The 12,318-nt window shown below is 47.9% G+C and overlaps 1 protein-coding gene across 23 annotated transcripts in view; it reads left to right on the forward strand.

Annotated features, from left to right (window-relative positions):
- The window catches only part of Kank1 (KN motif and ankyrin repeat domains 1), a 194,384-nt gene that overhangs the window by 160,858 nt on the left and 21,208 nt on the right, over nt 1-12,318 (forward strand). For 17 of the 23 annotated variants that reach the window (XM_087564168.1, XM_087564195.1, XM_087564172.1 and 14 more), the window contains 1 exon segment: nt 8,539-11,217. In XM_087564168.1, the coding sequence (XP_087420294.1) occupies nt 8,539-11,217 (2,679 nt within the window). 23 annotated transcript variants of the gene reach the window in all.

A 12,318-nucleotide genomic window follows, 5' to 3' on the forward strand; every position in this document is an offset into this window, starting at 1 on the left:
TTTGGCTAATTTAATGTCATCACACTGGTTCTCCTGTTAAGCAGACAATACTCACTTGTGAGCCCGAAGAGAAAATTTGTTATAGCAATCCTTGGAAACCTACCAGAAGTTATGGAAGGGAATTTTAATACATAATCCTTTGACTAGCCGGAGAAATCTTATTAAAATGTAAATGGGCCATTTCACTCCCTCGTTTAAAACACCCAATAGCTTCAAGATGCATTTCAGGATACAAAACTGGTCTTGCCCTATACCCCTCTTCTGCTAGACTGTTTCTCATCCCCTCCCCGACACGCCCCATAGGCTGCCCGGTGGGCCTACCTCTCAAGTGCAGATCTGGATGATCACACCCTCCACAACAGTGACTGAGGCAGTCACAGATCTGTCCTAGCACTGTCTGTCTCCTGTTGTTGGTAAGTTTCATCTGCACAGGCTCACTCCCTGGCTGTTCTGTTCAGTACCAATGTTGGCTTCTTCATAAATAGTTACTAAGTGAAAAACTACATCTGTCTTCCTCCTATAGTGAGGACCAGCCCTCCACCTCCCCCTTACGGAGAGCAATGAGGAGCAAGCATAGGAAGGAAGGCTTGTGTAAGGATCGTGTGCAAGTTAACAACCGTGACACAGCTTACAAACATGGCGGTGAAATCTAAAGATTTAAAGGAAGAAGCACCATGCTGTCTGGCAGCCACATAAACAAACTGTGAAGCCCACTGTTACGCTGTGTATGGTGTCAGTGAGTCTGGCACTTAAAGCTTTTGAAATACCCTTTCACTTTTTTTTATTTGCACAAAGTATTTGGAATAGCTGTTGGGAGGTATGGACAAGGTTAAGACAAGGCAGTATGCATGTACTCCACGGGCAAAGAAGTCCAGGTTTCTTCAGACAGAGCCCAGCACTTTTTTGCATGGCTGAATAAATGAACGGGTTTTAGCTGGGCGGAGAAGAGCAGGGTTGAAAGCAACTAACTCTGTCCAGAACTTTCGCAGCTGAGACAGATCTGGAGTTTGAGGTTGACCTGGGATGTAACAACATATCAAGACTATCTCAGGAAGCAAAATAAGCCAGTAAAACAAAGTAACCGTTTAATACATACAGGGAAATGTGCCTTACCTGCCACCACACAGTCTTTTATAGCAGAATACAGAATGCGAATGTCACTGGCATCTCTCTTGCGGTTTTTTTTTTTTTTCATATAATAAATAGTGTAGATTGGTATTCGGGGGAAGGCGCTTGGATATATATGAAAGCCCAGTTGCCGGCAGGAGCGCTTCCTGCTAGACCTGTTCTGAAGGGCACGGTCCAGTTCCAGTTCCTGCTTTCTCTATACCACTGTCCTTTCCTGCAGGAGCTCTCTCGCTAACTCAAACCCTCCAAACTCTGAGGAATTCACTTCGTGAGCTGCAACCCCCCCCCCCCCATTCACACTAATGACTTTCTTGTTTCCTAGCCATAGCCGTGGGCCCTCCATGGTGCTTCCAACAATGGCATACTATACACCACCATTTGTCATTGTGGGGATCTGTGGCAGTGCCACACTTCTATGGGACTGACTCAGTTCTTAAGCCAGGTCCCAGTGCTCCCTGTGAGAGGGGACAGTGTGTTCGTGGGAATTAACTCTTTAGCTTCAGCAGTCGGTGTCTGTTGAGTATAAACATGTTAACCATGTGTGAGGTGGTGACACACGGGTGTAATTATCCTTCATGGCTCGCTCAGTAATTGGGCTTAGAGCATGCAGCAGAACAAAAAGGTCATTGTGCCCTGACTAATAGAGTTATAATATCAGACCCTTGTCCATTTAAAAAAGTCCAAGGCACATTAGTTTGGAAATGTCTCATGGGTTTTTTTTTTGTTTGTTTGTTTGTTTTTTGTTTTTTGTTTTTTGTTTTTTTTTTTGCTTGTAATAAAGAATAGCTCTTTATGGTAGATGTCTAGAGAAATAATTGAGTGTTTCTTACTTGAAAGTGGCATTTTCTCAGAAAGATAAATACTGTGTGTTTTCTGTCATATACTGAATCAAGTCAAGCAGGAACTCTTTAGAAAAGGAGTACGAAGGAGGCAGTAGGGGACAGGAGGCGTGAGTCAGGCAGTGGGGTGTGGGTGTGTGACAGAAGTACATGGTACCCATGTGTGAGAATGTCATCACAAAGCCCATTGTTTTAGACAATGGATATACACTGGTTGAAAAGATGGACAGCCAGGCATGCGGGTGCAAGTCTATAATACGACCATTCACAGGGCAGAGGTAGGAGAATCACTAAGTCTGAGATCTACAGAGCAAGCTCCATGCCCTAGGACCACGTAGCAGACTCTGTCTTTAAAAAGATCCCTGTCCCTGGCACACAGTGTTGTAGCCCGTTGAGAAATGGAGGGATAAAAGGTGACAGCCCACATGTTGCTGTATGCAGATGTTTTACTCTGCTGGGCATCTTCTGCAAGGATTCCTTGGCTGTGGCACTACTGGTATTTGGTGCCCGAAGGCTGTCTTGGGAGATGGGGCAGACCAGACCTTCAGTGCCACCGCAGGCCACCCGATTAAGCCACTCACCTGTGGTAGCGCTTTTCATTGCCTTGTGGCATTGCCAGATGTCACCATGGAGAACAAAACTGAGTTGAGAACTGTTGCTGGCAGGGCAGTAGTCCCAGATTTGTTAACCACTGTCCGAGCTTCTACTTGGTGAGCGGAGTCAGTTTTAGGTCTTCCCATATCAAATATCATTTTGACAGAAAAGGTCATTTGCTAATAAAGCTAAAATTGAGTAAATAACACATTATGACTCTGGTTGAAATGATTTCTAATGTATCTGTATCTCATGCTGAATGGAGAAGAACCACAAGAAAGTGCTACACTAACTACTCTTGAGACCTCAGTTGGGCATGGAGTTTGGAGTTTTACGGGAGGGAGGTAAATTTACACATAAAGGCTAGCCTTATTAGGGTGATGATTCCGATTTCGATTTCCCTCTGAAAAAAAATCACGGGATTCTGTCCTGAACTTGGGGAGCCTTCTCTAATTGAGGTCACCGTATTTCGTGGTTAGCCCTAATTTCAGACCAGACTGACAGGGTAGAGAGAGGAGGGAAAGGGTCTCTGTGATCTTTGATTTCCAGGTGAGAGGCCAGCTCAGGAAGGATGCCTGCCTAAGACACTGCTGCAGCCCACTTTCAGCAAGCAGCCGAGTCACCCAGACAGGATGCTGAGGACTCTTCGCTCCTGCTGTGTATTTTGTCTGTTTCTTTTCCCTGTGTGGCCATCTGCACTAGGCTGTGAGCCACAGGAGAGTAGACATCTTGTTTCTTTCCTTTACATTGTATCCCCAGGTCCTACAACAGAGCCTGCTCAGCAGTGAAGACGGTTGGAGAATAGATTTCAATGCGTCTCAATATTGATTATAAGTCGAACACATACTTATCTTCTTTGTTCTACACTTCCCAGTGGCTATCCGGAGTAATAGCACACCTTTAAACCCAGCACTTGGGAAGATCTCTCTGAGTTCAAGGGCAGCCTGGCTTGCGCAATCAATTCCAGGTCAGCCAGAGAGATACATGATAAGACTAAAAAGAAAAGAAAGCCATTTTTATTGGTGCTCTGAATTCAATCTCTCTTTGCCTTGCTCAGTCCTGTCCTTACGGACCTATTTGCTGTAGCCTTTTAGTCTTTATCCCCTAGTTGGTGGCTAAATACTAAAGGGGGTAGATCGCCCAGCTCTTGGTCCCAAGATTAGAGCTTCTTCTGTATCCTTCCCCTGTCTCCCCTGCCCTGCTCCCACTGACGCAGCCCTCCCCGACCTTTCACATCCCTCGCTCCCACAGACAGTCCTGCCCTACTTTCCTTGGTATTCTTAGCATCACCGCTTCCCTGGCCTTCAGAACTCCATTTTTGAGCATCTCATTCTGTCTTGGCCACTTGTTCACGGATTATCTTCAGGCCTGTTGACCGCATGACTTTGTAATTAACTACAACCCGTCCTGGGTTTGACATTTATTTTTTTTTCCCAGCTAGCCTGCACCTCATTTTACTTCTTATGATTTTTTTCCCTCCTACTCTCTCAACAGAATAGGATCATTTTTCTGCACCCAATAAATTTTCATTAAAAGTTATATAACGAAGACAGAGGGGTGCTAGGGGTAGTCAGTCTCCAGCACAGCATTCCCAAGCATTCAGAAAATTCTCGTAAACACCTGGGCGGCTCTCCAGTTCCAGAACCTTTGGAAGCCGTTACTCTCTGAATTCCACACAGCCAGGGAAGTTTTGGCTGTTTGAAAGCAGACATATTTCTGTTATTCTCAAAAGGTTTTGAGACAGCTAAAAAGTCTTATAACTCAGGTGGATTTTCTTCCCCTAAAAATCTATTGTTTTTATGCTTCCTTACCCTGGGATTTACCAATTTTAATAAAAGCTTGATTGTGGTAATACTGCCTCAGTTTGGTTACTTAGCATTTTCTTCCATTTACCGTCCAGGCCTCTGAGGGGGTGTAGGGGTGAGAAGACAGAGCAGGATGAATGCTACTGTATCTCTTAGAACTCAGGGTCACTTTCCTTATAAAGTAATGTAGGCTCTCCAAGAGTTTTATTACTAGTTTTCATCCGCAAAACCAGATTCCTTTTAGCACAAGGTTCCTCTGTCCTCTCATGTAAATTCAAGTCCAAGTTGATAGCTATCAACCCTAGCATCACATCTGCATGGGGGGGGGGGGGTTCAAAAGGTGATTTCTAGGTCTCTTGAGAGAGGTTGGGGATAGGTGGGAGTAGGGGCTGTTTCATGAACTGTCTGCTACGGCCTCACTAACAGTAAAAGGAGACTGGGGGAAATACTGGCTTTATATTTACTCATGCAAAACTAAGCTGTGGTGGAAAAGGAATATTAACCGTTTTCCCTGGCCGCCTTCACACCCGCCCGCTCAAGTGTGCTCAGACTTTAACTGCAGTGCATTCCTGTAGGGACAGTGGCTTCTGTGGTAATTTTAAAAAAAGCAAATCCATGTAGCATAAACATTTATACAGCACAAAATATATCTATCATCCCTAGTTCCACACCCTAAAAATAACTGTTAAAGGGGTTTTAAACATCTACTCTGTTTATAACATCTTGTTAACTGGCCTGTGAGTCAGTAAGGAAATTTTTTGAAATTCTAATCGACTGCTCTGAGGATGTTCATGGTATTTTTAAAAAAGGGTAAGATGTACTTGTACAAAAAAAAAATTGAAAAATAAGGATGAGACACCCCATACATGCCATAGGTATGTTGTGGAAGGATGATACCCTAGAAATCAGATTAGAAAAAAATTTGATTGTGTCCTGGATGTTGTGGCCACACCTCTTTTCCAAACACTTAGGAAGCAGGAGTACAGGAATATCCGAGCTGGAGGATAGCCTGGGCTACAGAGCTAGTTCCAAGGCAGCCAGGACTATCTAACGAGACTCTGTCTTAAAAGGGGTAAGGGGTGTTGAGGAAGTTAAAGATATTTAAGTGAGGCTGGATATTTCAGTGTAAAGGATAATTGTACAGGTGATATTTTGAGACTAGTTAGTTGTTCGTTGGGGGCAGGGTCCTGTGTTTGTCTATCTATGGTTTTTTGTTTTGTTTTATTTTGTTGCTAGAGAAAGAAATATGGACTCCAGGGTTCCTTCTGTCCTCGGGATTCAACAGTGCTTGGAAAAGAAGTCTGCCATGGTTAAATTCTAACTGTCCCTGATTTCCAGGGGGAGAAGTCCAAAGTGTCACTTGGGGATAATTCAGAATGACCTGGACCTTTGGTTATCTACATGCTGAACCTCGGAAGTAGCTAAATAGAGGACAGTTAACTTTTGTTGAAAAGTCTGCTCTGTGTGTCTGGCGGGTAAATCCACTCACTTTTCCTACCGGAAAATGATGCAGTGGGAAGGTCATCATGAAAAAACGGAAGAGCCATGCCAGCTGCCACCGGCTCAGACACGATTGCCTTTTCCTTTGTAAAGTCTCTGTGATATTCTTGCAAGCACGCTCTGCTTCGTTTGCATTGGAAAAAGGGCCGGTTTCGTTGATTTTCTTTAAGATCCGTGGCAAGGGCTCAGCCATTGGAGGGAAACTACTGGTTCCCGGCCACCTGTCAGGAGCTAGGCTGAGAAGTGCCCTTCAGTGCTGGGAACAGTGGCCAATTGTGGCCCTACCCTTCCTCAGGTGACCCGGGCTGAGTTTGCTGGGCCTGCCTCCAGAACACAGACTCTTTGATGAAGTGTCTGGCCCCAGGGGCAGGCTGAGCGCTCGGTGGAGAGGCTCACATTGCCGGCTTTATTTGGGCTTCTGGCAAAGTCGCACTAAAGAGCACAGGTTTTCCGAAGAAGGCGGCTTCCTGTTTTCATTAAGACTCCAGGGGGGATGCCTGACCGCTGAGTGTGCTTTGCGGGGTGACGGCGGCAGGACCCGGGAGCCCTCATTGGTGCAGGCTGGGCCTATGGTGTCCCTGCGGGCCTGGGAGGTGTGCGCGCCAGTTGACAGGCATTCCCTTAAGTGGAGAGGAGCGGAACTGGAGCCGGGGTGCGGCGGCCGGAGGCTGGCCTGTTGTGGGCCTGTGGTAGGTGAGCTGGGTAGGAGCTGATCTTCGGGGCACCGGGGAGTTGAGGGGAGCTGAGCTGAGTTAGGGGTTAAAGGAGACCTGCAGATGGCTTCAGCTTCCTCCACGCTGGACGGAGGCTCTTCCCCCACCCCCTATCCCACCACTGTGAGTACTCAGCCTCCGCCCTCCACCCTCCACCCTCCACCCTGAGAAGGTGGGCTCTGTCCTTTCTCCTTGCTTCCTTTGGAATTTCAGACAGTTCTGGAAACAGGTCTGGCTGCATATTTTGAGCTAGCTTACTGTCCTGTGGAGTTGGAGAGAGAGGGGAAGATACATTCTGTTAGCATGAGCTCAAATTTCCAGGCACTGGCACTCTGGGTCAGCTCATGCTGGGGAACTTATTTCAGAGAGAATTCCTTAACATTTACTCCAAGCGGTTTTACTACTGCTTTGTTGTGATGGTGGCTGTGGCGGTTTGGGTTTGGGAGTTATTTGGGTTTGGAATGGTCGAACCCTGGGACACCACGGGTTAGCCAAATACTCTTATCTTAATATTGTTTGAAAATGAGACACAAAAAATGCGTGCCCATTTTTTTCATTTCTGTTTGATGATCTTTTTAAGCTTTGCAGAGTTTTTAAAAGAGAAAAATGTGGAGGCGAAATCGGATTATCCCATGCATTTGGCATGAGCTGTGTGCTGGAGCAGTGCTGGTGCTCAGAAGGCAGGCAGCAGCCTACGTTTGCCTCCCATCCTTGGGCGGGACAATCAGATAGGCAGCAGGGGATAACCTGGACTGGGGCAGGGGACAAATGCTCTCATTCTCACTCCTAGCCTTTGGTCCTTTTCACAGTCTTGGAAGTACAAGCCTTCTCAGTGTGGCGGTAGGAAAACATATGACCTAATCCTACGGTTTAAACAAACAAAACGACCTTGCTTTTCAAATGAAATGCATGGCTCAGATCAGCAACAAGGTCTGTGCTTTGAAAAGTTCTTGTGTTTCCTTTTTAAAATGTTTGGTTTAGCCAGAAGTAGCGTTTACTAAATACCACATGATCCTGAAGTTGGAATTTGGTTTGCCCTTCCTTCCATTTAGACTCGTCTGGGTTGCTAAGGATTTCAAAACCAGAGGTTTGTGAGTTGGTAAATGTTGTATCAAAAAGCAAAACAGGGGCAGAGCGGAGAAAACTTTCCTCCAGTTGGGGGAGGGTTTTAAGTAGGAAGAGAAACTAAGCAGTAGGTGAAAGTCTGTCCTGCGACAGTGTTCTTGTACATAGGCTACGGGAAAACTCACTTCCTGTCCTGTGTGTCCCCCCCTCCTGCTCCCCAGCTTAGAAGCAAGAAGGAGTCAGAGCAAGAGGGAATCACGTGGAGCTAGTTAGACACTGGGTGGCTCTTGGCCACTGGTAAGAAAGACTATCAAACCTTGGAAAGATGAACACACAACACTGACATCCCTGTCTCCGTGCTTCTGCTGTGATCCTCTCTCTTGGTCTGCTGACTTAGTGCATTTTGTGCATAAGATATAATTCCCCTCTTTTCCTTCAGAGAGTTGTAGAGGACAGGTGAATCCACGAGGCCATGTCGTCAGGCTTTTAGGACCAATGTAACTTGTGTTTGGCCCTGAGGACTTCTGTTTCATGATGTTACAGACTGAATCCTTAAATTATCCCTTTACTTATAGGGGTGGTTAGTACTGTAGATCTCTCTACCACTGAGCTGCGTCCAGCCATGTTTCCTTGATGTTGAAATGAGATCTCTCTCTCAATTGCCCAGATTGGCTCTGAACATAGAATCCTCCTGCCTCGGTCTCCCCAGTAGCTAGGATTACAGACCTGTGTTATTGTGACATTGGCAGTGTCTCCATTTTCTTTCAGAGGGGCGAGGTTCAGAAACGAGGACTGACAACTCTTAAGTCAGACTGGCTTGTGCTACACTCACAAATAATTGTTCTTACTGAGCCCTGTAATGCTTGTCTTGTCATGTTTTCTTCTCTCTCCTAGAAAACGCAGATGGAGTTCTGAATGGAGACCGTAACAAGGAAAAGAAAGACCCGTATTTTGTGGAAACCCCGTACGGTTTTCAGCTAGACTTAGATTTCGTCAAGTACGTGGATGACATACAGAAGGGAAACACCATCAAGAAACTAAACATCCAGAAGAGGCGAAAGCCATCTGGGCCATGTGCAGAAGTCAGGGCCATACCCGGTCCTCAAGGTGTGTGGACTTCCACTGAGTCCCTGTCATCCTCCAACAGTGATGACAGCAAGCAGTGTCCCAGCTTCCTCCTAGCCAGAAGCCACGTCACGTCGACCCCAATCCCACGGCCACCTGCCCCGCTAGAGACCTCGCCCACTTTTGCTATCTCAGAAAACCGACAGCTGCTGCCCCCTCCCTCGCCCCAACTCCCCAGGCACAACCTCCATGTCACCAAGACGTTGATGGAGACCCGGAGAAGGCTTGAACAGGAGAGAGTCACCATGCAGATGGCACCGGGTGAGTTCCGAAGGCCCAGGCTGGCCAGTTTTGGAGGTATGGGCTCCACGAGCTCCCTCCCATCCTTCATGGGTTCTGGCAACCACAGTTCTGCAATGCACCAGCTTCAGAATGGATACCAAGGCAATGGCGATTATAGCAGCTATGTCCCAGCGGTGCCTACGACTTCTTCCATGGGAAGCTCCGTCCGTCACAGCCCGCTGAGTTCAGGGATCTCCACCCCGGTGACCAACGTGAGCCCCATGCACCTGCAGCACATCCGCGAGCAGATGGCCATTGCCTTAAAGCGCCTGAAGGAGCTTGAGGAGCAGGTGCGAACCATCCCTGTGCTCCAGGTCAAGATCTCGGTCTTGCAAGAAGAGAAAAGGCAATTGGCCTCGCAGCTGAAGAACCAGAGGGCCGCGTCCCAGAACGAGGCGTGTGGTGTGAGGAAGCGCTCCTACAGCGCAGGCAATGCCTCCCAGCTGGAATTGCTTTCCCGAGCCCGAAGAGGTGGCGGGGAATTATACATCGACTACGAGGAGGAAGAAATGGAGAGCGTGGAGCAGAGCACACAGAGGATCAGGGAGTTCCGGCAGCTCACGGCTGACATGCAGGCGCTGGAGCAGAAGATTCAGGATAGCAGCTGTGAAGCCACGCCGGAGCTCAGGGAGAACGGGCAGTGCGCGTCTCGGGAGCGCAAGTCTGTGGCGGTGGGCAGCGATGAGAACATGAATGACATCGTTGTATACCACAGGGACTTCAGGTCCCGCAAGGATACAGCTGTGGGGACAGTCACTGAGACGAGGAATTTTGGCATCAGCGTGACAGAAGCCATGCTTGGGGTTATTACTGAGGCTGACAAAGAGATCGAACTGCAGCAGCAGACCATAGAGGCCTTAAAGGAGAAGATTTACCGCCTGGAAGTACAGCTTAAAGAAACCACCCATGACCGGGAGATGACTAAGCTCAAGCAGGAACTACAGGCTGCCGGATCCAGGAAAAAAGTTGACAAGGCCATAATGGCCCAGCCACTTGTCTTCAGCAAGTTGGTGGAGGCGCTAGTGCCAACCAGAGAACAAATGGTCGGCAGTCACGTGGACACAACGGATTCGTGTGTTGGGACCTCCGTGCAAACTAGTAGCGTAGGCACCTCCTGCCATCCTGACCGCAAGAACCAAGTCGTGGGGCCTGAGCTGCCTATGAATTGGTGGGTCGTAAAGGAGAGGGTGGGGACTCACGACCGATGCGTAGGGAGGTCTGTTGAGACTTGTAACCGGAGTGTGGGTGTAGAAGTCAGTGTCTGTGAAACAGGCAGCAACACAGAGGCTTCTGGGAGCGACCTGACCCTCCTGAAGACAAACTTGAACCTCAAAGACGTGCGGTCCATTGGCTGTGGAGACTGTTCTGTTGATGTGATTGTCTGCTTGCCCAAGGAGTGCACCTCCCGAAGCATGAACACAGAGGCTGTAGGCCAGGGGGAAGCTGCTGTCATGGCGGTGCCCCATACCACAGACCAGCACACCAGCACGAATCTGGAGCGGGTGGACCAGGGCACTAACACGGAGGTAACCACCCTGGTGGAGTCCTGCACCAACACTCTCCTCAGCACTCTGGACAAGCAGACCAGCACCCAGAATGTGGAGATGCGAACGGTGGCCATCGGAGAAGGCCGAGTCAGAGACATCAACCCCTCCACAAAGACTCGGTCTGTTGGGGTCGGGACAGTGCTGTCTGGCAGTTCTGACTTTGACAAGCCATGTGCTGTGAAGACCAAAGAGTCGGGTGTGGGACAGATAAATATTCACGACAACTATCTAGTTGGTCTCAAAATGAGGACCATAGCGTGCGGGCCTCCACAGTTGACTGTGGGACTCATAGGCAGCAGGAGGAGCGTGGGTGTTGGGAACGAGCCTGTAGGGGATCTCCTGGAGGATCCTCTTCAGCCTCAGGTTGCATCTGGAATGATGACTGGCTTGGATCACTACATTGAGCGCGTGCAGAAGCTGCTGGCAGAGCAGCAGACGTTGCTGGCTGAGAACTACAGTGAGCTGGCGGAGGCTTTCGGGGAGCCTCATTCACAGATCGGCTCCCTCAATTCACAACTCATCAGCACCCTGTCGTCCATCAATTCCGTCATGAAGTCTGCAAGCACAGAAGAGCTCAGGAACCCTGACTTCCAGAAAAGCAGTCTGGGTAAAATTGCAGGTAGGTGGTAACCCCAGAGACCTGAGGATGAGAACATGGGGAGGTATAAAAGGAATAAGGTTTTGCGTAGCTCAAGGCTCCAAAGACTAGGAAGACCAAAGCATGGTACCAACTTCCAGCAAGCTCTCGTTTTCTCTGTCATAGCAGAGAATATGGTGAGATGGAGCGAGAATGTCCCTGTTCCCAGGATAGTGACATCAGTGAGGGCAGAGGGATACATTGTCCACCATGAATTATGGGGAGAATGTCTAGGGAGAAAGTTTTTTTGTTGCTGTTGTTGCTGCTGTTGTTGCTGTTGTTGTTGTTGTTAAGCTGCTGGAACCATTTTTTGGAGTCATGGAGAAAGCTTTGGGATGATAATGGGTTGAATGCAAACCAAGACCGAGAAACATAAACAGCCTTGCTGGTCCCCGCTATCTTCCTAGCTCCTTTGGCCTCTTGTTTCAGGCTAACACAGGGAAGCAAGTCCCTGAGGCCTGGCTACCCTGAGATGTCCTCTGAGGCATTATATGATGCCTCATGTCTGTCTTCTGGTTATGCATTTGTTCATCTTATACAGAACTGCTTTTAAAACTCCTGTGTTGTTTATACACATAATTATCAGTATATGACCCATTAAAACTTGTAGAGGGAAGTGTCCTCAGCTAACATTTTATAAGAGGACAGGCACATCGTCGACTTGTGAAGATGGCATATGACCTTGGGCTCACCACCTCATTTCAGCGCAGGCCCTGAGGATAGTTTAGGGAGTTCAGCCAGACAGAATGCCCCTCTGCTGGGGTCACCAAGCCATGAATAAGAGAGCTGTGTTAGGTCAGTTAGTAGCAAGGGCTATGAGGAATTTGCTTCCAGTTCTGGGGACAGCAACTGAAGCCATAAGCAAAACTGGCAACAGTGGTTTTTTTCCCTTTGCTCGTGTCGATAGGCACATACCCTTTTGTCTTTCCATATTCACTGAGAATCCTGTTCGTCTGTTTTTCTTTTTTTTTTTTTTCTTTTTTCTTTCTTTTTTTTTTTTTTTTTTTTTTTTTCGGAGCTGGGGACCGAACCCAGGGCCTTCCGCTTCCTAGGCAAGCGCTCTACCGCTGAGCTAAATCCCCA

The sequence above is a fragment of the Rattus norvegicus genome, chromosome 1 (assembly GCF_021556685.1).
Source record: "Rattus norvegicus strain SHRSP/BbbUtx chromosome 1, alternate assembly SHRSP_T2T, whole genome shotgun sequence".
Taxonomy (NCBI): Eukaryota; Metazoa; Chordata; class Mammalia; order Rodentia; family Muridae; genus Rattus; species Rattus norvegicus.